Source organism: Neophocaena asiaeorientalis, unplaced genomic scaffold (assembly GCF_003031525.2).
Source record: "Neophocaena asiaeorientalis asiaeorientalis breed wild unplaced genomic scaffold, Neophocaena_asiaeorientalis_V1.1 scaffold630, whole genome shotgun sequence".
Taxonomy (NCBI): Eukaryota; Metazoa; Chordata; class Mammalia; order Artiodactyla; family Phocoenidae; genus Neophocaena; species Neophocaena asiaeorientalis.
This window is the reverse complement of record NW_020171813.1, coordinates 155,297-180,236: the sequence shown is the minus strand read 5'-3', so window position 1 is coordinate 180,236 and position 24,940 is coordinate 155,297. Positions and strand designations below refer to the sequence as shown.

At 38.7% G+C, this 24,940-nt stretch overlaps 1 protein-coding gene across 1 annotated transcript in view; it reads left to right on the top strand.

Moving 5' to 3' along the window:
- MRPL3 (mitochondrial ribosomal protein L3) overlaps positions 1 to 24,940 on the top strand; it is a 44,524-nt gene that overhangs the window by 5,721 nt on the left and 13,863 nt on the right. Inside the window, exons 5-7 of the mRNA XM_024734477.1 lie at positions 8,965 to 9,064; positions 10,665 to 10,725; positions 24,349 to 24,457. Of these exons, the coding sequence (XP_024590245.1) occupies positions 8,965 to 9,064; positions 10,665 to 10,725; positions 24,349 to 24,457 (270 nt within the window). The remainder of the gene's footprint in view (positions 1 to 8,964; positions 9,065 to 10,664; positions 10,726 to 24,348; positions 24,458 to 24,940) is intronic.

The following is a 24,940-nucleotide window of genomic DNA, read 5'->3' as shown; positions in this document are numbered from 1 at the left end:
GGCATGCCAGGCAGAGTGGGCTCTGCAGAAGCAGATGCATGGAAGAGCATTGGTGCTTGGAAAGAGAAGGGCCGTATGTCTCGATCTTAGTGTGCAGTCGGGGAGAATGTGATAAAGGTGTGACAGGTGGGGTTGTCAGGTTGGAGAGCTAACAAGTTTAGACCTCCTCATGTAAACTTTGAGGAACTTTCTGAATTCTTTAACCAGGGCAGTGGTCAAATTGTTATCGTGGTTAACTAAATTAGAAGATGCCAGGTGCAGGGAGGACATTTAGGAGGTTGTTTTAAGCCCTCAGGGAGAGTTGATAAAAGTCTTTTGCCCCAGAGCAGTTGCATTGGGCTTGGAAGAGGCAGGGATTATAAAAGACCAGGTGAGTGTGAGCGTGTGGGAAGAGAACCCAGCAGGTCAGCGCTCATGCCATGACTTGGGACAGGGACAAGGAAAGGGATGCTTTGGAGGAAAGACGTGTTTAAAGTGTTTTAGAAAATCCAGGTGGAATTGTCCTATAAGTATATACTGATCAGCAAATTGGCGCTGATTGGAGTCCTATGGTTTAATAGGCCTATCTTGTAAGTATTAGAGGACTTAGCTATTTTTGCATATTATGGTAGTATAGTTAGTTTATTTTTCATTAAGCCTTCATAGTAATATCTGCTATTCCTGACAGATTATTGCCTAATAATTACAGGGTTCAGATAATACCACAGTAATTAAAAGCACAATGTGATATTTTGGGAAACATTTTTTTTAAATGTCAAATGTTTGAATTTTTAAGTGTGTAAATATTTGCCCAACTTCCTGTGAATCATGTGAACAGTTCTTCAGTTTGATAGACACCTCTGTTTTCTAATTGATTGTATTTCTGTGTTTTGTTAGGACTGTCATCTTAATTTCATTACCAATTTTGTAAATTTATGACTCTACAGCCTTGGTATTTGTAAGTCAGGTGTCCTGTTGGGATAATCCATTCTGCTTCAGCCTATTTGTGAACATTACTTCCTTGGGACTGCGGTAGTGGGAAATGAGTGGACCTGGGATCAGAAGAGCTGAGCTCTTCCATGACTGCCAGTAGCTCCTTCACTCCACCTTTTTGAACAGCCATTTTCTTACCCATGAAGACAACGAATTGGACTTGATGGTCTCTGAATTCTCTCCCAGTTCTAAGTCTCACATTGGTTCTCAAATATTTTAGTTTTTAAGAAAAAACAAAAGTTCCCCTCCAAAAATGAACTTGTCAGCTCAATTTATTCTATTTTACTTAGTGATAAAGATAATCTTATTGATGAAGTCTTATTAACATAATAACTAGGGCTTCCCTTGTGGCGCAGTGGTTGAGAGTCCGCCTGCCGATGCAGGGGATACGGGTTCGTGTCCCAGTCTGGGAAGATCCCACATGCCGCGGAGCGGCTGGGCCTGTGAGCCATGGCCGCTGAGCCTGCACGTCTGGAGCCTGTGCTTCGCAACGGGAGAGGCCACAACAATGAGAGGCCCGCGTACCGCAAAAAAATAAATAAATAACATAATAACTAAACTATTACAGAAACGATAGTACTTCTATTTCTACTTTGACATTTGAGACTCTGGTCTTCATACCTTAAGCTTTATCTCACCAATGAATATATAGCACAGCAGGGTGATTTGGATGCTGTATACTTATACTGTGGTGAATTTTAACCACTTATCTGACATAAACTTTTAAAACTGTTCACTACTGTGGTATAGAAGTGCTACAGAGGCCCTTTTATCCTTCAAGATATTATTTTTCTAGGACCAGAGGTCATGTATTATAATATTAAGAAAAAAGTTTTGTCTTTGAATGACTTTTCATCAGAATAGGATGTGAAAATGAAGTTCTAGAATTCTTTAAAAGTAAAGCATTTTGGTTCAGAAAGGAAAAAGATTTTTGAAACTAAAAGTATACAAACTTTCTCTTGCACATTGTAACCCTCAGGGAAACTGCAGGTAGATTGATTATAGAGGGTTTGAGAGAGAGAAGAGACACCTATGAATAGGTAATATTAAATAGTTAAGCATTCTAAAATGAGTTGATTGAATCAGTTTTATTTTTAATAGGGCTAGAATGTTATTTTTTTTAATCTGTAAAGAATTTATGCCTCCAAGAAACTAGACTGCTTTGCTTTTGCTATTTGTGTACCTTATAATAAATAAAAACTGATGTGGTACATAGTGTTTTTGAATAAGGAAGCTAAGTGGCCTTAAAGATGGTTAAATCAATTCATCTTAGGAGCAGAGAAGCATCTTCATTGTGAGGAGGATAATTGCAGAGAACTCTGAAGAGGGAGGAAAAAAGACAACCTCACAGATAGGATTATCCAAGTGTGACTCTGCTGTCAGTCTTTTAAATTGCCTTTTGAAATCATTTATTTGGAAGTTAGAGGAAAAAAATCCCTTTGTTACACTGCTGTTGACTCAACTCAACTTGAACATCTGGTTTTTCTCAGGGCAGATACCCAATTAGTTTTATGATATTTTGATTTTAAAAGAAAAAAATTATTCACTTTTAGTGAAATTGGAAGATAATCAGGAAGTATGTATTACCTTTGTCCTTTTTATGTCTCAGTCTATAGTTACTTAGTCAAGATGTTTATCTTGTCCATTTTGTATTACTAAAAAAAGTACAGGATTTTTCTCATAAGCCTCCTGGAATACTTAAAAACCAATATTAATAAAATAATGTTTTTAAGTTACCACGTGGAATATGTGAAGGTCAAAAATAAAATTGAAGTCTGTTCTAAAATTTAATAAATCTGAATCCAGTACATCAGGAAAATAATTTTAAGGATCCACATTTTAAAAATTTTTATTGAAGTTTAATTGACCTAAAACACTGTTAGTTCCAGATACACAACATAGTGATTCAGTATTTCTGTACGTTGCAAAATGATCCTCACAGTTACCATCTGTCACCATACAAAGTTATTACATTATTGACTATATTCCCCATGCTGTACATTTCATCCTCCTGACTTATTTATTTTGTAACTGGAAGTTTACCTCTTAACCTCCCTCACTTATTTCACTCATCCTGTCCACCCCATCCTCCTCTGACAACCACCTGTTTGTTCACTGTATCTATGAATCTGTTTCTGTTTTGTTACCTTTGTTCATTTGTTTTTTAGATTCCACATATAAGTGAAATCACATGGTATTTGTCTTTCTCCATCTGACTTATTTCACTTTGCATAATATCCTCCAGACCCATCCATGTTGTTGCAGGCAAGATTTCATGGCTGAGTAATATTCCATTGTGTATATGTGTGTGTGTGTGTGTGTGTGTGTGTGTGTACACATATATACACATCTTTATCCATTCATCTAGCGTTGGATACTTAGGTCACTTTCATATCTTAGCTGTTGTAAATAACACTGTGAGGAACATAGATGTGCATATATGTTTATGTATTAGTGTTTTTGTTTTCTTTGGAAGAATACCCAGAAATAGAGTAACTAAATTATATGGTATTTCTATTTTTAATTTTTGAGGAACCTCCATACTGTTTTCCGTAGTGGCTGCACCAATTTACATATCTGCCAACCGTGTGCAAGGGTTCCCTTTTCTCCGCATCCTCTCCAAAACTTGTTGTTTCTTGTCTTTTTGATAATAGCCATTCTGACAGGTGGGAGGCAATATCTCATTGTGGTTTTATTTGCATTTCCCTGATGATTAGTGATGTTGAGCATGTTTTTTCAAGTGTCTTGGTCATTTGTATGTCTTCGGGAAAATGTCTATTCTTTTCTTCTGCTTATTTGTTAATTGGGTTGTTGGGTTTCTTTTGCTGTCAAATTGTATGAATTCCTTGTATATTTTGGATTTTGACCCCTTATCAGATATAACTTTTGTGGATATTTTCTTCCATTCAGTAGGTGGTCTTTTTGTCTTAATAGTTTCCTTCACTTTTTAGTTTGATGTAGTCTCATTTATTTATTTTTGCTTTTGTTTCCCTTGCGTGAGGAGACAGATCCAAAAAAAATTTGCCAAGATCTAGGTCAAAGATTGTACTACCTATGTTTTCTTCTAGGAGTTTTATGGTTTCAGGTCTTACATTTAAGTCTTTAATCCATTTTGAGTTTATTTTTTGTATATGATATGAGAAAGTGGTCCAGTTTGATTCTTCTGCATGTAGCTGTCCAGTTTTCTCAACAACATTTATTGAAGAGGCTGTCTTTTCCCCATTGTATTTTCTTGCCTCTTTTGTCATAGATTAGTTGACCATTTAAGTGTGGGTTTATTTCTGGGCTCTCTCTTCTGTTCTATTGATCTGTGTGTCTCTTTTTGTGCCAGTACCATACTGCTTTGATTACTGTAGCATTGTGGTATAGTTTGAAATCAGGGAGCATGATACCTCCAGCTTTGTTCTTCTTTTTCAAAATTGTTTTGTCTATTCTGGGTCTTTTGTGTTTCCATACAAATTTTAGGATTTTTTGTTTTGGTTCTGTGAACAATGTCATTGGTATTTTGATAGGGATTGCATTGAATCTTTACATTGCCTTGAGTAGTATGACTATTTTAACAGTATTAATTCTTCCAGTCCATTAGCATGGTATATCTTTCCATTTCTCTGTGTCATCTTCACTTTCTTTCATCAGTGTCTTTTAGTTGTCCAAGTGTCTTTTACCTCCTTGGCTAGATTTATTCCTAGGTGTTTTATTTTTTTGATAATTTGCAATTGCATGTGGGATTGTTTTCTGAATTTCTCTTTCTGATAGTTCATTGTTAGTGCATAGAAAAGCAACAGGTTTCTATATATTAATTTTGTATCCTGTCACTTTACTGAATTCATTTATTAGTTCTAATAGTTTTTTTGATGGCATCTTTTAAGATTTTCCATATATAGTATCATGTCATCTGCAAACAGTGATAGTTTTATTTCTTCCCTTCCAGTCTGGATTTCTTTTTATTTCTTTTTCAAGGAGCCACATTTTTAAATGAACTTTTATGTTTGCTTTTGTGGAAGAAGTGAGTATGATTGAGGATGAAAAGCAGGGGCCTTGGTAAAAGCGATGTTGAATATCAGTCTTAGATTTCAGCATATGGGAAGTGAAACCATAAAGAATGACTGGAGTGAATGTATGTTATCACTGTTGGAAGAAAGGATAGCTTCCTGAGGGGACCCTGTGAGGTGGAGAACAATCTTCTGTGGACATCCGGAGCAGAGCTGTTCAGTATTTGTTGCACAGTCCCACTGGGGGGCTCCAGGGAGATTCTCGGGGGGCTGCGGACTGATCCAAAAACTAAAGTTCTCTGCTTATAGGCCAATGCCACCCAATTTCATGTCAACTGAGGACAGCCTACTCAGTAAGTTATAAAGGGGCACAGTTCTTACTTCAAACTGAAATTAGCAAGTACCTGAAGTTTGCTGCATATTCAAATACATGTTCTTCAGATAAGTGTGGCTTATCACTGGACCTGGGACTAGACATGTATTTAACAGACTTTCAGTGAGCTTTGGAAGTACATAGTGGGGGGAGATTATAGGCCAACAGACTGGCATGGGCAGGCACAGGTAAGCGTACGTAGAGTACTGTGGCTCATTGGGGTCCTGCAGGTGCTTCGTTTAGGATCAGAGGGGAAGCAGAGGGAGAGGGAACAGCAGGAAGATAAATATTATTGCTTATATTCTCATGAAAGAGGCTCTTCACATCAGGAAGTGGTACAGCTTTTTTGGTAAGTCTTACAGTATCTATATCAAGAGTTAAGAATTAAAACAGAAAAAAAAGACAACAGGGCATTATGGTAAGGAAATAAGTCGTCCATAAAGTTTTCTATTCAAGAATTTTTTCTATTCAAGGATATTTACAATAGCAGAACGAAAAAGCAGGGGTGGAGGGAAGAGCAGACAGTAGGACCTGCGAGGAGCTGGGGATGGAGCAGCCACTACAGTCTCTGCTCTCTAAAAGCTTACATTTTGGTGGGCTTGGGGGTGAGACAGGGAAGCTATTGCACAGAAGATAAACAACTAAAAAATGTGTATTGTGACAGATGGAGGGAAGTGCTTTGAAGATTAATAAAGTGTGCTGAGGGCTTTGCAAGAGACAGAAAGTGGTGCTATTTTAGGTAGAATAATCAGGAAAGGTAAGTTGATATTTGGGTGAAGACCTGAATGAAGTGAGGGAGCATATTATACAGAAATCTGGCAGAGGCGTGAGGAGAGACATAAGTGAGGGAGGTTAAGAGGTACAGACTTCCAGTTGCAAAATAAATGAGTCATGGGTATGAAATATACAGTGTGGGGAATATAGTCAGTAACTACATAATATCTTTGTATGTGACAGGTGGTAATTAGACTTATAATAGTGATCATTGTGTAATAGAAATATTGCATCACTTTGTTTTGCACCAGGAACTCACAGTGTTATAGGTCAATTATACTTCAACAAACAAATTCATAGAAAAAGATTTCAGTTTTGTGGTTACCAGAGGCAGGTGATGGAGGAGGGGGAATTGGATGAAGGCAGTCAAAAGGTACAAACTTCCAGTTATAAGGTAAATAAATACTAGGGATATATGTACAACATGATAAATATAATTAACACTGCTGTATATTATATGTGAAAGTTAAGAGTAAATCCTAAGAGTTTTCATCACAAAGAAAACACTTAAACATTTGTTTTCGTTTCCTTTAATTTTTTATCTATATGAGATGATGGATGCTCACTAAACTTATTGTGATGATCTTTCCATGATGTGTGTAAGTCAGGTCGTTATTCTGTGTACCTATAATAGTGAGGCAGACATTTTCTGCAGTTGTAAATAGCATAGACAGTTTAAGACTATGGAGAGGAAAAGGTAAAGGGAAAAAAATCTGGCAGAATGGCATTCCAGGCAGGGGGACCAGTATGTGCAAAGGACCTGAGGCTGTTGTTTAGTGAGTTCTTAGACTGGTAAGGAGCACATTGTCCCCGAGGCAGGCCAAGCTGGGAGGAGAGTAGGTGGTGTAGAACCTTGGAAACCATGGTGAGGACTTAGGACTCGATTCTTCTGCACAAGATGCAGGCCATTGTGGAGACTAACGTAACTTGAGTTTAGAAGGATCATGCCAGCTGTGAATGGAGAACATACCAGGGGGTCAGGAGTATAGAAGTTGGAGACGTGATAGGAGGCTACTGAAATAATCCAGACGATATACGGCTGGCTGGGGTCGGGGTGAGAAGTGGCTGATGTGGGCTATGTGTTTAAATAGAGGCTACAGGAATGGCTGATGGATGGACATGGGATGTGAGAAAGAGAAGAGTTGTAGGTGACCATAGAATTTTTGGTCTAAACAGAAGTATGGAGCTGCTGTTTATTGAGATTGGGAAGACGAGGAGAGTAGGCCTGGCGGGGCAGGAGCGTGTTGAGTTCAAGTTTAGACGAGTTAAACTTGACTTGTTGTGTGACATCAAAGTGAAATGTTGACTTGGCAATTGGGCAGAAAAATTTGTAGTTCAGAGTAGAATTTGGGGTGGATGTTAGAAAAGTGGGTCATTAGCCTGTGAAAGAACCAGGGAGTAAGTAGCTGGAAGTGGAGTGGAGGCCTTCCAAGGAGAGAGCAGCTGCCTGTGCCAAGCAGTGCTCATGGTGACCAGGGCATTTGGTGATTTTGACCAGCACGTTCCATTGAGTACGAGGGGCTGGAAGCCCCTGATGAAAGCCTTGTCGTGGGCAGACACAGAAAGATTAGCTGGAGGAGATAATGTGGCCAAGGAAAGGTTTGTGTTTTAATGTGAGTTATTGTGATTCTTTTATGCTGCTAGGAAAGTTCGAGTGGAAAGGGGGAAATTGTTGAGTAAGAAGATGGTGGGGACAGTTTCAGGAGTAAAGACATTGAGTAGGTGAGAGGAGGTAGCAGTCAGTACACAGTGAAGGATTTGGCTTTAATAAGAACATGGACAGTTCATCTGTTATTGTGGTTCCCAGCCCCAGATTCACATCAGGACCATATGGAGTGCTGAAAAAACGCTGACACCTGGATGCCCCCTTAGACCGGTGAAGTTACAGCCTCCAAGCTGAGGCCTTGGCCTTGGTGTTCTCTGAAAGCTTCCCATGTGCCTCTCGTGCACCTGGAGTGGGGTGGGAGGGTGATGATTGATTTGGTGGTAAAAGCTTGGGGAAGGGCTCTCCATTCTTCTGCTTTTTTCAGTGCAATAAGAAGCAACATTATCAGCTCAAAGCAGGGAGAAGGAGGGGAGAGTGCTGGAGGTTTTAAGAGGGTGTGGCGGAGCTGCCTTGGGGAGTGAGAGGGATTTAACAGGGGAATGTGGGTGTGAGAGGGATTTAACAGGGGAATGTGGGTTGGCCAGGCCACACAGGGACTCACTGTGAAGTCTGATTGTACATTTGAATGTGACTTGTCATGTTTCCTCCCAGCTGCTTGGACACAGCAGGGAAATTAGAGTCAAATTTCCCAAGATTGGGGTTCTTGATACAGACGGTCTCCAGTCAAAATCCAAATATGAGGGCTTCCCTGGTGGCACAGTGGTTGGAAGCCCGCCTGCCGATGCAGTGGACACGGGTTCGTGCCCCGGTCCGGGAAGATCCCACATGCCGCAGAGCGGCTGGGCCCATGGGCCATGGCTGCTGAGCCTGCGCTTCCGGAGCCTGCGTGTCCGGAGCCTGTGCTTCGCAGCGGGAGAGGCCCGCGTACCACAAAAGAAAAAAAAAAAAAAATCCAAATATGAGCATGACTGTATTTCTTTTCCTGTGGAACAAGAGTCTTTCCCCGTATACTTTGAGCTACACTATGCCAGTTCTTTATATGAGCTACGCTATGCCAAATCTGAGTGTGATGGATGAAAATCTCACCTCCCTTAATTAAGGGCTATAGAGTACTCTTGTTCATTGGGGAAGCAGAGTGCTCTTTAATTTGTTTTCCTGGAGTGTTAGTAACTTAGTTTAGATCTCTAGGCATTAAATTCCACTTTTTGTAATTAATGTGTTACTTATATGTGCTGCTTTTCCTCTAGAAATCTACATCTATATTGGAATTTTACAGAGAACTTGGATTGCCACCAAAACAGAAAGTTAAAATCTTTAATGTAACAGATAATGCTGTAATTAAGCCAGGTAATCTGAGGTTGGGGAGAAGAGGGAGGTAAAAATACCCAAATATGTGATTTGTTTAATGTAAGCCCTTTCAGTAAAGCTGAATTCACAATACAAAGTCCCAAACATTTATTTTTAAATATAGAACTGTAACTGATTTAATCACTAGGGACAAACAAGTCTTTTTCTTTTTTAAGTGGAAAGAACTGTAGAGAATTCTTTGTTTTCCATGAAAGAGGGAGGAACGCTTTTGTTTTTAATGTACAGAGAGTTTCACATTTGGAAAAGCCACTCCAAATAAATAAACGAACTTTTAAAATTGAAGTTCACTGTTTGTAGGCTGGCATTTTATTAAGGAAAGAATAGACCCTCACTGAGATAGGATAATTTGAGAAAATGTAGCCTGAAACAGGAAAGTGACTGACCATAGCACCTTGATGCAAAGATTCTTACTTAAATATTTCAAAGTATTTTACCTACTCCATGGAATGTCAAAAAGTAAGATTTGGCACTATAATTATATTGGTTCATATAGTTAATGGCATTTTGATGTCTTTGAACTTCAGAAAAGCTCCCTATCTCTTGAACTTGAGTTCTCTAACAAGTAGACTGTAGAAGGATGTTTTAAGATTTGATATTTTAATACCTGAACTGAATTTCTTGAAGTAGAATACAATTGCAATAGGCCTTATTAATAGGGGCGGTAGAGTCAGCCTTGATATAACTTAGAATTGAAGGTATTTTTTGAAGTGCAAGTTTTTCATCTTTGAGGTAAAGTACATGGAATTAAACTAACAAGTATAAAAATTAAGTCCACATTAACTTTTGCTGTAGCACAAACCACATGATATTTTTTGTGTGGGGGGGTGAAAAATGGTCAAATATCAGCAGTTCAGGTCATTCAACCTCGTAGAAATTCGGTCACTTTTTAATCTCCCCTATTTTTTCTTAAATGAAGGTTTTTCTCTGCCCATGTAAATCCACGTTGGGTCCTACCTTAAGGACACTAAACCTACAGCACTTTACTCCCTGTTTTAAACAAACAAAAATAGCTTTTGATTACATTCTCTACTACATTGTTTCCCGCTTTAAAAAAAAATCTTTTACTGGATCATGTTAATGTTGATTCCTATTTTTGGATAACTTATCTCCAAGAGGAAAAAAAAAAAGACTTGATCCAGCCCCAGTGTGTTTTGAGTCATTCTCTTATTTTTATTTTCCTTATTTGAAATAGGAAATACATCTTAACATATTGTTATTCACAGAAACAACCAAGAATCTCATGTATTTACCAGCGGGAACAGTGTTGTCACAGGAGTTGCCTGTTTCAGCCAGTATCACGTTGGCCTCTGTGAAGGCACAAGCGCACCAGTGGCCGTGGGCTGTTGACCACTCCAGCACCATGTGCACCATACTTCAGCCTACATACAGTCCATTAAAATACATTTGTTGAGCAGTTTTATTATTTTATTGTTGACATTTCTAATAATTGAAATTGCAGAAGAGACTCTCCTGACATTTTGAAATCTGATAGCTAGAAGGCTTCCTGTATGTAGTTTATGTTTAATGAAGTTGTTTTTGGGCTGATTTCATACTGATTTTTTGTTTTCTTTTCATAAAGGCACTCCTCTATATGCTGCTCACTTTCGCCCAGGACAGTATGTGGATGTCACAGCCAAAACGTAGGTCCACGGAACAGGTTTTTTCCTTTTGTTTTCCTTGTATATTAAAAAACAGAGTGAGTGAAAGAAGTGCAGCCTTTCAAAGTCAGTGAATAAAGGATAAGTAACCATTATTCTCATTCATAACTCTAATCCTTAATGTTACTGATGGTACTGGTTTTTAAATTGCACCGAATTAGTTGTTTGTGAAGAGTTCATTTTGGGTTATAGCTTTTAAACTGAGATGTGTGCTTGAGATGGGATTAAGAGAAAGGTCCATTACGGAGTTCCCACAAGGAACTCATGTTCCTTGTGGGCTGGGCCCACATCTGTTTGAAGACCAAAGGCAGCATATGGTTTGTTGGTGAAAGATAAGGGAAGCAGTTAAATTACAAACATCTTGCACTATTTGCGATAGTTGTGCTTAAGGTTCCCCTAAGGTAACTAACTGTATAAAGCATTTGTGGAACTGTGTTAAAATCCTATCATGAGCTGAAAGAAGAAATAGGATTACACCTTAGGTGTCTTCAACAGCGTGGCATCATCTCTTAGCACTAGAAGAGACCTCTTCCATAAAAGCAAAATATTTTGTCATGTGTAAACAAGGGTTCAAATTTGGTAGAAATTAACACTTAATTTTCACTCTAACAGAAATGCTGACTTTGAATCATACTTATGTTGGGTGGTGGTATTTGGGGTACTGTAGTTTTTTTAAAATATCTTACAGTCTGTTAAGATAAGCCCAGTACTGGCTAGATAATCTCCAGGAAACTTTAAATCTTACAGAAGTATTTTTTCAAAAATCAGTTGAGGTTATCTCACTATGGAATGAAGTCACCAAGCCTTTAAATACGTTTATATAGAAATTGTTCAGGCCATGCACATATGGTCACCTTATCTTTGATAAAAGGAGGCAGGAATGTACAGAGAAAGGACAGCCTCTTCAATAAGTGGTGCTGGGAAAACTGGACAGGAAGACCTAAATGTAAGGCCAGAAACTATCAAATTATTAGAGGAAAACATAGGCAGAACACTCTATGACATAAATCACAGCAAGATCCTTTTTGACCCACCTCCTAGAGAAATGGAAATAAAAACAAAAATAAACAAATGGGACCTAATGAAACTTCAAAGCTTCTGCACAGCAAAGGAAACCATAAACAAGACCAAAAGACAACCCTCAGAATGGGAGAAAATATTTGCAAATGAAGCAACTGACAAAGGATTAATCTCCAAAATTTATAAGCAGCTCATGCAGCTCAATTACAAAAAAACAAACAACCCAATCCATAAATGGGCAGAAGACCTAAATAGACATTTCTCCAAAGAAGATATACAGACTGCCAACAAACACATGAAAGAATGCTCAACATCATTAATCATTAGAGAAATGCAAATCAAAACTACAATGAGATATCATCTCACACCAGTCAGAATGGCCATCATCAAAAAATCTAGAAACAATAAATGCTGGAGAGGGTGTGGAGAAAAGGGAACCCTCTTGCACTGCTGGTGGGAATGTAAATTGATATAGCCACTGTGGAGAACAGTATGGAGGTTCCTTAAAAAACTACAAATAGAACTACCATATGACCCAGCAATCCCACTACTGGGCATATACCCTGAGAAAACCATAATTCAGAAAGAGTCATGTACCAAAATGTTCATTGCAGCTCTATTTACAATAGCCCCGAGATGGAAACAACCTAAGTGTCCATCATCGGATGAATGGATAAAGAAGATGTGGCACATATGTACAATGGAATATTACTCAGCCATAAAAATAAACGAAATTGAGCTCATTTGTAATGAGGTGGATAGACCTAGAGTCTGTCATAAAGAGTGAAGTAAGTCAGAAAGAGAAAAGCAAATACTGTATGCTAACACATATATATGGAATTTAAGAAAAAAAATGTCATGAAGAACCTAGAGGTACGATAGGAATAAAGACACAGACCTACTAGAGAAAGGACTTGAGGATATGGGGAGGGGGAAGGGTAAGCTGTGACAAAGCGAGAGAAAGGTATGGACATATGTACACTACTAAATGTAAGGTAGATAGCTAGTGGGAAGCAGCCGCATAGCACAGGGAGATCAGCTCCGTGCTTTGTGACCACCTGGAGGGGTGGGATAGGGAGGGAGACACAAGAGGGAAGAGATATGGGAACATATGTATATGTATAACTGATTCACTTTGTTATAAAGCAGAAACGAGCATGCCATTGTAAAGCAATTATACTCTAATAAAGAAGTTTAAAAAAAAAAGGAAGAAGTTGTTCAGGGACTTCCCTCGTAGCTCAGTGGTTAAGAATCCACCTGCCAATTCAGGGGATACAGGTTCGAGCCCTGGTCTAGGAAGATCCCACATGCTGTGGAGCAACTAAGCCCGTGTGCCGCAACTACTGAGCCTGTGCTTTAGAGCCCGCGAGCCACAACTACTAAGCCTGTGTGCCAAAACTACTGAAGCCCGTGCACCTAGAGCCCATGCTCTGCCACAAGAGAAGGCACTGCAATGAGAAGCCCACGCACCGCGATGAAGAGTAGCCCCCACTAGCTGCAACTAGAGAAAGCTGGCATGCAGCAATGAAGACCCAACTCAACCAAAAATAAAAAAATTAAAATTAAAAAAAATAGAAATAAATTGTTCAGTATCAGTTGTTAGAATCCACATGATCTAAGCTAAGCTTAACTCCAGATATCAGCTCTTGTCTGTGTGACTTGCAGGATCTTAGTTCCCCAACCAGAGATCAAACCCTGGCCCACGGCAGTGAAAGTGCCCATTCCTAACCACTGGACCACCAGGCAATTTCCCAGCTCTTGTCCATTCTTGTTTCTTGTTCTATCAGCATAGATGGTAGTTTCACTGATTTATGTGCCTGTTTTGTTTTTGGAATATTCTGACTGAGAACCCTTTGAAAATGAACAGTGGCCCACTGGTGCTCTGGGTTAACCTTAGAATCACAGTGACTGAGACAGAGCAGCTTCTTATATCCAAGGAAACCAGATAAATCCAGCATCAGTTTCTTAAATGCGGTCAGATATTTCTTCACTTCCACATTATTACTGCCTACTTTTAAATACAGGCCATTGCACACAGGTCCTAGGGGCCTTAACTTTTTAATATTTATTTATTTTTGGCTGTGTTGGGTCTTCGTTTCTGTGCGAGGGCTTTCTCTAGTTGCGGCAAGCGGGGGCCACTCTTCATCGCCATGTGTGGACCTCTCACTATCGCGGCCTCTCTTGTTGTGGAGCACAGGCTCCAGGCGCGCAGGCTCAGTAGTTGTGGCTCACAGGCCTAGTTGCTCCACGGCATGTGGGATCTTCCCAGACCAGGGCTTGAACCCATGTCCCCTGCATTGGCAGGCAGATTCTCAACCACTGCACCACCAGGGAAGCCCAGGGGCCTTAACTTTTGATTAGCTATTTCGAAGTGGAGTGGGCTAGGTTGGCGGTGGAGTAGAGGAAAATGGGGCCTCTTTAAAGAGACTGTGAACCTTCCTCTTTTTCTCCCTGCTTCCTGATTGTTGCGAACTCATTCCTACTTGCTGGGGCGTCTGAAATTACTGGTCTTTTGGTAACATTTGTCCTGCCTACCCTTGTGAAGAAGTCAAAATATCGGAGCTGTAAAGCTTTGGTTTGAGTAAGTGGGGAGACGTGTGTGTTGTGAATCAGATGGTTTTACTTTTTAAATTCCTGAATTATTACATATGATAAAATGCCTCACGGTAATTTGTTAATTTACACACAGTTAATAATGTGTGCATTCCATTACATATTTTACAGGGTAAATGAGATATTCAGGAAGCCCTGCAAAGTCAGATTCCTTTGTTAGCAGATGCTCTGTGGCAGTGTTTGTGACTAGCTTGGGTTGGAGCCTAACCTTTCAGTGCCTGTGTTCACTAGATGCTTTCATTTCATATGCTACTGTTGGGTTTCCTTGGCTTCCTAAAAGCTATTTTTAAAACTTCAGGCTTCTCCTTGTGAGTGTAAAGTGGAAGGAGAGTGTGTTGGTTTTGTTTTGTGTTTTAAGATCATGTACCTAGAAAACAAGAGTGTGTACAGCCATGTGCCAGCCTCAGGACTAGATGGCTGATGAGAGCTGGGAGAGTAACTAACCCTGGGATTTAGAGTAGTTGACATTCGACTCTGGAAAAGGGGCGCCTGCATTTGAGAAAACCCTCATTGTTGTGTGGGTTGCAGTACCGTTTTCTGTTTGACTTTGTGTAGCGTGTGCACTGTGCTCTGGTGTGCGTACCTTTTCAGGGTATTACTTGAGATCAAAATGAAACAGACTTTGACCTTTCACTAAATGTTGCCAATGGCTGCAGCTCTTGGAGCTGGCATGTTATTATGGCGTCAGGATGCTTGTACGTGCTTCCGAATTTACAGAGCTCTGTCCTCATGTGGAGATGTTTTGGATTCCTCCTGGGTGCAGGTTTATTAGGTCTCAGCTACACCCAGTCCTGGTGGAAGCTGTCTCTTTGCTGTTGACTTTCCTGTGCGTGTGTACGTGCACGCACACATGAATTTGCTTGCTTTTCTTTTTCCTTTTTAAATTCTTTTACATCCTTTCCCTGATGCTTCTTATTTTTTGGCCAGTTCCCCCCGCTTGGTGTTTTAGCCCTCGCAGCCAGTGAGAATGTTTTTTTTTCCTTGTTAACTGTAAATGGAGCCATTATCTTTTGGACATAGGCTCTGAGTTCTTGCAGTCTCTTGCTATGGCTCACTTACAGCCAGAGATTTTCTACCTTGTCCTCCATTTTCAGCCCCTGTTTTAAAATTTTGAAACTTCTGGGCTCCATTGTCTTTATTATTAATCCTGTTACAGGTGCAAACACTAGAGAAAAAATGGTGCAGTGACATGGTTAGGTCAGATGAGGGACATGGGTTCACAGCCTGGAGCATCATTTCCCACACTTCAGTGGGCTTCACAATCTCCCCTACCTCCACTCCCCCACCAATCTTCAGATTCATTAAATCTGGGGTAATACCTGAGAATTTGCATTTCTAACAAGTTCCCAGGTTGTGTGGATGTTGCTAGTCCAGGGACCACACTCTGAGAATCACTGGACTGGAGAATAGTCAGGAACTCACCGGTGGACCTTCTTTTCCTGCTGCTCCTTTACCCAGCACAGAGTCCCAGTGCCTGCCTTTTCTCAACTCTACTCAAATTATAACATGAACATCTGTTTTAAAGCAGGCAAGTCTAATTAATCCAGTTTCAAATAACATTGTCAGTAAAAGCAGGCCTTTGTATTACCCACATTTTAGTTAGCATGAAACTGAAAACTGGTCTCCTTAGTAACTGGCTTCATCATCTCATTTCCATTAGAGATGAATTTGTTTGAGACTTTTTTCTTAATTGAAATTGTTCATTTTTCTCATGTTGTAATAGTGATATTTAATGGTTAAATCTATACTTATATTTCAAGTTTTTTTACCTTGTACCTTCAATTTTAATTGCTGGATTAAATATACTTTAGAAATAACTAACTAAATAAGAAAAATTAAAATGGAAAAGTACTAATTTAAGAAAATACAGTGTTAATAGAATCTTTCTACTTCAAGAATGAAATTGTCTGCAGACATTTTCTTTTTAGTGACCAGTAACCAACAGTAGCACCCTCTTGAAGGCTTCCTTAAATTTTTAAAATGTTCCTCTTTTAATGATTGCATTGGGAAATCTGCTTACACTGAAAGATACATTGTATTTACCTGTGCTAAATTTGGATATAATTTTCTATATAAATAAGTAAATTTACCATTGTTGCATTAGAGTGTGAGGTGAATATATATTTACTAGAGTTCTTTTTAATTTTTACTTATAAACCAGGAATAGTTTTTTATCTAAAAGGTCTGAGTATACAAATTTAGATTATATGGGAAAGGTCTTTACATCTAATATATAAAACCATTCTAGCAGAATAATTTTTCACAGTTTTCATTATGCTATAAATAGGTAACAAGGCCTAGTCTTTGAAATATGTCATTTTTTTGTAATTTATTCTATAAAATTTAAAGTATAGCACATATATTGATACGTTCCCCACACCACCACCACTACCCACTTCCTATACTAGGACCCTTTTAAAGATTATATTCTTATTCTGTAATTATATTCCACCATAACTTCTAATAGATGATGGGTTGGGGGCCTAACATTTTCCCTTTCTTTCTCAGTTTTGAGGAGGAAACCTCTCTAGATAATATATAAAGAGTGGGTGAGATAAAGTATGACTGTTGATTCTACCCTCAACATAGGATATTTAGTCCATTGTTTTCTGTTGAATCCTGGCAGTGCTTATTTTAACTTGTAGAGTTTTTCTTTTTTTAGGGAACGAAATCAGAAAAGAATTAAAGTAAGATAAAAATAAAACTGTAAAAACGCATTCTGCAGTGTTTAGGAGAAAATGTTAGGTCCCTGTCTCAAAGGACTTGAAGGACACAGGTGGTGATGCATCCATAACGGTGGGCATGGGGGCACTTTCCTGCCAGGTGTCTTACTGAACTTTGAATTCATGACAGTGGCAAGCCTGAAGTAATTTCTTGAATCCCAGATTGAAATCAGAAAACAGCTCATTCAGCTACTTCTTTCTGAGTGAAAGATAATCTAAAACTCTGTCTACGAGTCTGGGCTACTGAAAACAGCCCATATATTTTCAGGCATAATCATATTACTTTAATAGCAATTTCTGGCGTAATCTTACTATTTTTGAAGTTAACAGTGCGCTTTAAATTCTCATTACCCTTTGGCCTCAAAGTAGAAAAATAGGTGCTTACTTTGATAATGTTATCCGTGGTAGTAAAACTGAAAGGAGTTGGGGAGAGTTAATTTGGGTTCTTTCATTAAAATATCAAAATGTGTACAGAAATATTGTCCATCAGAGCCTTAAGGTGATTAAAAAGCCAGGTAGGTTCTTAACAAAGCAAAGACTCTTTGGGCTGTGTGAGCAGTCCTGCACACTGTTCAGAGAAGGGTGCCTGCACATGGTCGGAAGCCTTCCCCACTACCTTGTTATTCTGACTGGTGGGTGTTTGCTGGGAACTCGGAGGGAAAGCAAGGTGGATGCTGCCTTCAGGGAACAATTGCTCTCCAGCCCTGCACATTTGCAATTTTATTTCATTTTTAATAAGTTACTTTATTTACTAGTTATTCAAAGCAGTAAATTTTTAAGCATACAATTTTCAAAATGAGTAAACTATAGAGGGAAGTAGTCTCTAAAAAATAATCCCTCTTCAGTCAAGTCAAAATGAGTGTCTCATCAGAGGTGGTCTAGGGAAAGCATGGATCTGCTTCTCAGCAGCTCTGTGACCTAAACAGCTTTCTTAACCTCTCAGTCGCCTCATGTTTAACACAAGACTAATTACAGCACCTACCTCATAGCCATGTTGTAAAGACTGAATGAGATAATGCACAGAAGGCTCTTAGCTCAAGATCTGGGACATAGTGAATGCTCAGGACTATTGGCTGCTATTGCTATTGGTGATATTACTGTTTTTTCATTTGTTTCAAAATTTTAAAGGAAAAATCTGTTTTCCTCAATAGGAAATATCTTTTTAAATGAATTAACAACATTAAGTCATTAGGAATTAGATTGTGGTATTTTCTAATACATCACATTATTGCCTCTTACTTTAGACTGTTTTGTATAGCAAAGTAGTAGCTTTACAAAACACTCTAGGTGGGCTTCCCTGGTGGTGCAGTGGTTGAGAGTCCGCCTGCCGGTGCAGGGGACACGGCTTCGTGCCCCGGTCCAGGAAGATCCCACATGCCACGGAGCAGCTGCGCCCATGAGCCATAGCCGCTGAGCCTGCGTGTCTGGAGCCTATGCTCCCCAACAGGAGAGGCCACAACAGTGAGAGAGAGGCCCGCGTACCACAAAAAAAAAAAAAAAAAAAAAAAAAAAAAAACACTCTAGGTAATTTTAAGAATACATAATACCTGCTACATCAGGAATTTACAGTGTAATGAGGATGCCCTTGAAATAACTCCATGCGTCTCTGATACGCTACTTTATTTTTGCTTTACTCTATTTCTCAAGAGGCAGTATGACCTGGGTTAAAAGCATGACCAGATACTTTCATTTACCAGGCATTTGACCTTGGGCAAGTGGCTTAACCTCTCTGGATGTGGATTTCATTATCTTTAACATAAGGGTTTGGGAGTAAATGGTTTCTAAGGTTCTTTTTTTTTTTTTAATGTGGGTTTTTGTTTTCTTAAGTATAGTTGATTTACAATATCGTGTTAGTTTCAGGTGTACAGCAAAGTGATTGAGTTATACATTACATATCCTTTATCATGTTCTTTTCCATTATGGTTTATTACAGGATATTGAACTATACAGTAGCTCAGTATAACTATACTGAGCTATACAGTAGGTCCTTGTTGGTTATTTATTTTATATTTTGTAGTTTGTATCTGCTAATCCCAAACCGCTAATTTATCCCTCCCCACCCTTTTCCTCTCTGGTAACCATAAATTCGTGTTCTAGGTCTGTGAGTCTGTTTCTGTTTTGTAAATGTTCACTTGTATCATTTCTCTTTTAGATTCCACATATTCTAAGTTTCCTTTCAATTCTAAAAATCTGTTTCCAAAAAATAATCCCTCAGTTTTCCAAGTGGTATAACTCACTGTTTTCTATATTAATGAAGAAGTAATACTCAGAAAACTGTTGTATCTTTCCATGATATTGCAGAATTATTTGAGTTTTTGAGTTTTCTTCTTTGAGAGGAGCAGACTGAACTCAGGACAGCAAACGTGGTGTTCTGGGTTTACTTAGAACAGCTGGAAAATGCTCCCTCTGTAAGAGGACTCAAAGGAATCACTGCACATTTGGCTCTTCGTACTATTGAATGAGCTAGATTTGATGTCAGAAAGCTGTAAGCGGTCCACTCTTAGCAGTCAGTTGTTGGTAAAAATGTTCCCAGATATTGATGGGAGCTTTATAGTTTTTAGACATAAACAGAATACCTGCAGTTCAGGTCATGCTGTCACAAATTCATCCTGGAGAGTAACAGCCATACAGATCTTCCATGCCAGCTTTTAACTGTATGTGATGGGACACAGAGCAACTGGAAGATTCCACCATGACTTACCTGTGTGCTCAGGAACTGTTTTATATCACTGATGGAATAGGTTTAGACAACAACGCTGAGTTGAGTAGAAATTGACTCCCAGCATTTACAGGGATCTTCAGTGGCAAGGGCAAAACTCAGTGATGAGAATTTTGAAGGAATTTCCTTGAGGACTCAGAATGGATGGACTTGAGAGCACTCCTCACCTCATGGTCATTTTGTTTTATCCGCATATACAAGTGTATCCAGAACGATGCAGTCAAAGGCAGTTTCCCACAAAGTAGGGAAATACATGATGGGTTTGTATTAAAACCTTTGTGTCTGCTGGTAGACATTTAGGCATTTGTCAATGTGACAGGGAAATGAAATTCATAGTATTCTCTAGAGATTTATAGAATGCAGTTGGAAACACTAAATTATGCATTCTATTCTGCAAGATTCTTACAGTCAAACCTTTAAGCCCCTCCTTGCCTTTTCTTAATATGATCTTCATAAACTTTTATAAAAGACAAGCCCATTATACAGCATTTGGAAACTACAGGACAAAATAAAGGAAATAATCATCTCTCTTCCTAAGACACAGTTATAGCCAGTAACGAAATTAGTCTGAGTTCTCTAGGTAGGGCACTAGGATTAGATGCTGCACAATCCCTGCACTTCATGAACTTAAAGTATAGTGAGGAAATATACCCAGAAACAAGGGCAATAAAGCCTAAATTTAAATCGCATCTCTGAGATTTTTTGAGGAAGCTTTGGTTTTAGCAAGTATGAATGCTCTAAATAAAATAAATTTTTTATGTTTTCCTAATTTTCAGATATGTTTCACTAAATTTGGAACTTCTAACATTGTGCTCTTAGCTGATTTGAATTTTCCTTTATTTGTTTTTTTCTGCTGTCATTAAAAACTGCAGCAGAAAAAGGGTGGGAGAGATAAAGTACGTTTTGTGTTTTATATCCTATTTAGTAAAGTGAAGGTATTATTTTATGTGACTTGTGAAAACCTTATGTTTGAACTCTGCATGGGTTTGCTAAGTGTAGATTCATTCATATCTTGCTTTTTGTTTTGTTTTTGTTCTCCAGTTGGGCAACAGCTGAGAGAAACAACAGAATAGACACCTGTGCCCCCTCTGTGGAGCAACAGGTGCCCTCTGTTCTCCGTAGTCTCAATTCAGCCAGTGATTTGTCACATCATGTGTGTCTTACCCTTTTGTTTAAATGTTATTTATTGAAGAGGCTCCTGTTGTACACAGTATAACAACATGATGTGTTCTAGAACTAGATTGAAAAACAGTCTGTAATTGGCTGACAGTAATTAGCAGTTTCAGGACACCACTTTGATTTTGTAATCGTTTGCTGGTAAGATGAGCTGAATTATCTCCTGTAATTTACCTGCAGTGTTTTTTTACTGGTGCACACATGCATGCTCTCTCTTCAAGCAGGAGATGAATCAGTTTGAGAACTCAAGTTACCAACAAACTTTCTACCAAGAATGACCAGTGTTAGAATGCCGTATTTTGAAAACATGCTCATTTTAGATTTGGCATTGCCAGTCCGTTCCCTTGTTTTCTTTAAAGTGTTATTTGCCAGGACATCCCTGGTGGTGCATTGGTTAAGAATCTACCTGCCAATGAAGGGGGCATGGGTTCGAGCCCTGATCTGGGAAGATCCCACATGCTGTGGAGCAACTAAGCCCATGCACCACAACTGTTGAGCCTGCGCTGTAGAACAACTGAAGCCCGCGCACCTAGAGACCATGCTCTGCCACAAGAGAAGCCACCACAATGAGAAGCCTATGCACCACTACGAAGAGTAGCCCCCACTCGCCACAACTGGAGAAAGCCCATGTGCAGCAACGAAGACCCAGTGCAGCCAAAAATAAAATAAATGAAATAAATAAATTTATAAAAAATTTTTAAAAATGTTATTTGCCAAGCAATATCGTAAGTTCAAATGACTCTTTAGGTACTTCTTTTTTATTTTTAAATTGCAAAGCATTTATTTTTCAAATATCAATATATTCTAAAATTCAGCGTTAAGTAGAAATATTTGTTAAGTTTCTGAAGCAAAATTTCAGTAAAATATTTGATTATCATAGTTTGCCTTCTTAGATGTTAACCTTGCAAAGTTTATAGTGACTTTTCAATGAATATATGTTAAATTTCTGTTTTAGCTCTTTGATCGAGCATAAGCATTATTTTGAGTTTTGGAGACAAAAAATCAATTATGTACAGGCACGCCTCGGAGATACTGCAGTTTGGTTCCAGACAACGGCAGTAAAGCGAGTCAAGCTTTTGGTTTCCTAGTGCATATAGAAGTTATGTTTACACTGTACTGTAGCCTGTACAATAGCATTATATCTAAAAAAACAATATATGTGCCTTAATTTAAAAATACTTCATGGCTTAAAAATGGACGAAATATAATGCCATTTTCAGTGACATGGATGGACCTAGAGATTGTCATACAGAGTGAAGTAAGTCAGAAAGAGAAAGACATATATCATATAATATCACTTATATGTGGAATCTAGAAAAATGGTACAGATGAACTTGTTTGCAAAGCAGAAATAGAGTCACAGATGTAGAAAACAAACTTGCGGTTACCAAGGGGGGAAGGGTAGGGTGGGATGAATTGGGAGTTTAGGACTGACATATATACACTACTATATATATAATAGATAACTAATAAGAACCTACTGTATAGCACAGGGAACTCTACTCAATGCTCTTCAGTAGGTGGTGACCTAAATGGGAAGGAAATTTTAAAAAGAGTGGGTATATGTATATGTATATCTGATTTACTTGGCTGTACAGCAGAAACTAACACAACATTGTAAAGCAACTATACTTCAATAAAAATTAAAAAAAAGAAAACTTCATGGTCAAAAAGTGCTAATCATTATCTGATCACACAAGGTTGCCACAAACCTTTCAAACTGTGAAAACCACAGTATCTGCGGAGCATAATAAAACAAGGTGTGCTGGTCAGTGTACTCCATGTGATGTGTTCAGTTGATTAATGTGAAAAAAGCTACATTTAAATTATTCATATACAAATAACTTTTGACATGTGATATGATATTCGACTGTTATATTCTATACATATTCATATTATTTTTATGCTGGTTTCTTGATTTATCTAAAACAAACCATCTTAGTCATGTGGGCTTACTTCAATCCATTACTCTCTGATAATTCTTTGTTAAATGCATAGCAAAGTCCTTGTGGAAAATACATAGTTCTCAAAATCTTTTGTTATTGGTCCTTTTTGTAAATGTCCTGAACTGGGCACTATTTATTTAATAATAGCTAGCTTTATTAAATTAAGGGAACACAGCATGAAAAATATGTTGACATATTATCTAATGAAAGGTGGAAAAAGTGTTCATCTTAAGAGTCTATAAAACTAAGGCTGGTAGAGTCTTACAATTCATTCTAGCCCTTTCCTTGTATCATTTGTCCCGATATATTTGACAGAGATAAACTCTAATGCTGCTTGAACCTTAGTGTCGTTTCTACCTACACTGCATAATGTTTCTCTAGTTAGCAGAATTTGAAAATAGAATGGTTTTGTTTAAAAATTGAAATATTAGATTTTTTCTCTGATTTTATTTCTCCATTGGCTTCTGATTCAAACCTTGAAACCAAGATCCATCTTCTAAACTTGTTCAGCATTTAGAGCATTATTACTGTTTTATTTTGTGTTCTATTGTATATTGCTGCCTAGCACATTACCCTAAAATACAACAGCCTAAAACAACAAACATTTATTACCTCACAGTTTCTGTGGTCGTAACTCCCAGTACAGCTTAGCTGGGTGCCTCTGGCTCAGGGTCTCTCACGAAGCTGCAGCCGAGGCAACAGTCAAGGCCGTGGTCATCTCGGTTCAACTTGGGAAGAAGTGCCTACAAGCTCATTAACATGGCCACTGGCGAGCGTCAGGTCCACAGTTGTTGGCTAGAGAGGTCCTTGCTGCATAACTCTCCATAGGATAGCAGCTGGCTTCCTTCAGAACCGAGAGTGCAGAGATGGAAGCCAGTGTCTTTGTAACCAAGAGTCAGGGGTGACATCTCATCTCTTCTGCCATAGTTTATTCCTTAAGAGGTGAGTTGCTAGGTCCACACAGACTCAAGGGGAGGTGATTGATCACACAGGGGCATGTGTACCAGGAGGTGGGTTTTTTTTGTTTTTAGTTTTTATTGGAGTATAGTTGCTTTACAGGAGGTGGGGGTCTTAATGGTGGCCTGCTGCATCGCTTACAAGTACTTTGAACTTATAAAATGTCCCACTTTTACTGTGTTGTGTCATAGGATTAGGATGATAGAACTGCTTAGCTTGCTGTTGTCTCACAATCTTGAACTAATCGTTTTATGTAGAATGAGACTCCAGGAAGGTGTGCAAACCAGGACAGAGATAAAGGCATGTTCATTTGTAGTTTTGCTTGTATGGCCTTTTCTAGTTAATTTGGATAAGGAACTTAGCTAAAAACTCTAAGGTACTATCAAAGTATACAGTTGGGGGTAGTTTATCCTCTGTTCATTATGTAAATTCTAATGTTTATCTTGTTCAGTATTGGTAAAGGTTTCCAAGGTGTCATGAAAAGATGGGGATTTAAAGGCCAGCCAGCTACTCACGGTCAAACAAAAACCCACAGAAGGCCTGGAGCTATTTCAACTGGTGTAAGTATAACTTAGTGATCCTCTTTTTAGTACTAAAGATTCAGCTTTTGTGTATATGGTGCTTTAGTCTGTCCTTGGGATCAAGTCACATTATTTGAATCTTACTCCAGGTGGGTCCTAATAAAAGTCACACATTTATGAGTCCTGGCCTTACTTTACAGAGCCAGACTTGAATCATTTGGTTATATCCTGTGTACTTACGGCCAGTGTTCTCAGTACTTGTCTGCCTGCTTTCTTTCCCATCTCTGTCTCCCATCCTACACTCTGAAGTCAGCTGTAAGTGATCAGGGATCAGAATGCCCTGCCATCTTCCCTCACTGGTTCCTTCACAGATTTGTTTTTGCCTTAGAAGAGACCGTTGGGAAAATTTGTCAAGGACAATATAATGATGAAGGGGAAAGTAATAGAGAAAAAATGGAGAAATAGACAATAAGAGCATAGGAAGGAGAGAAGGAGATTTGTACTGCTAATTTAGTCCTACTG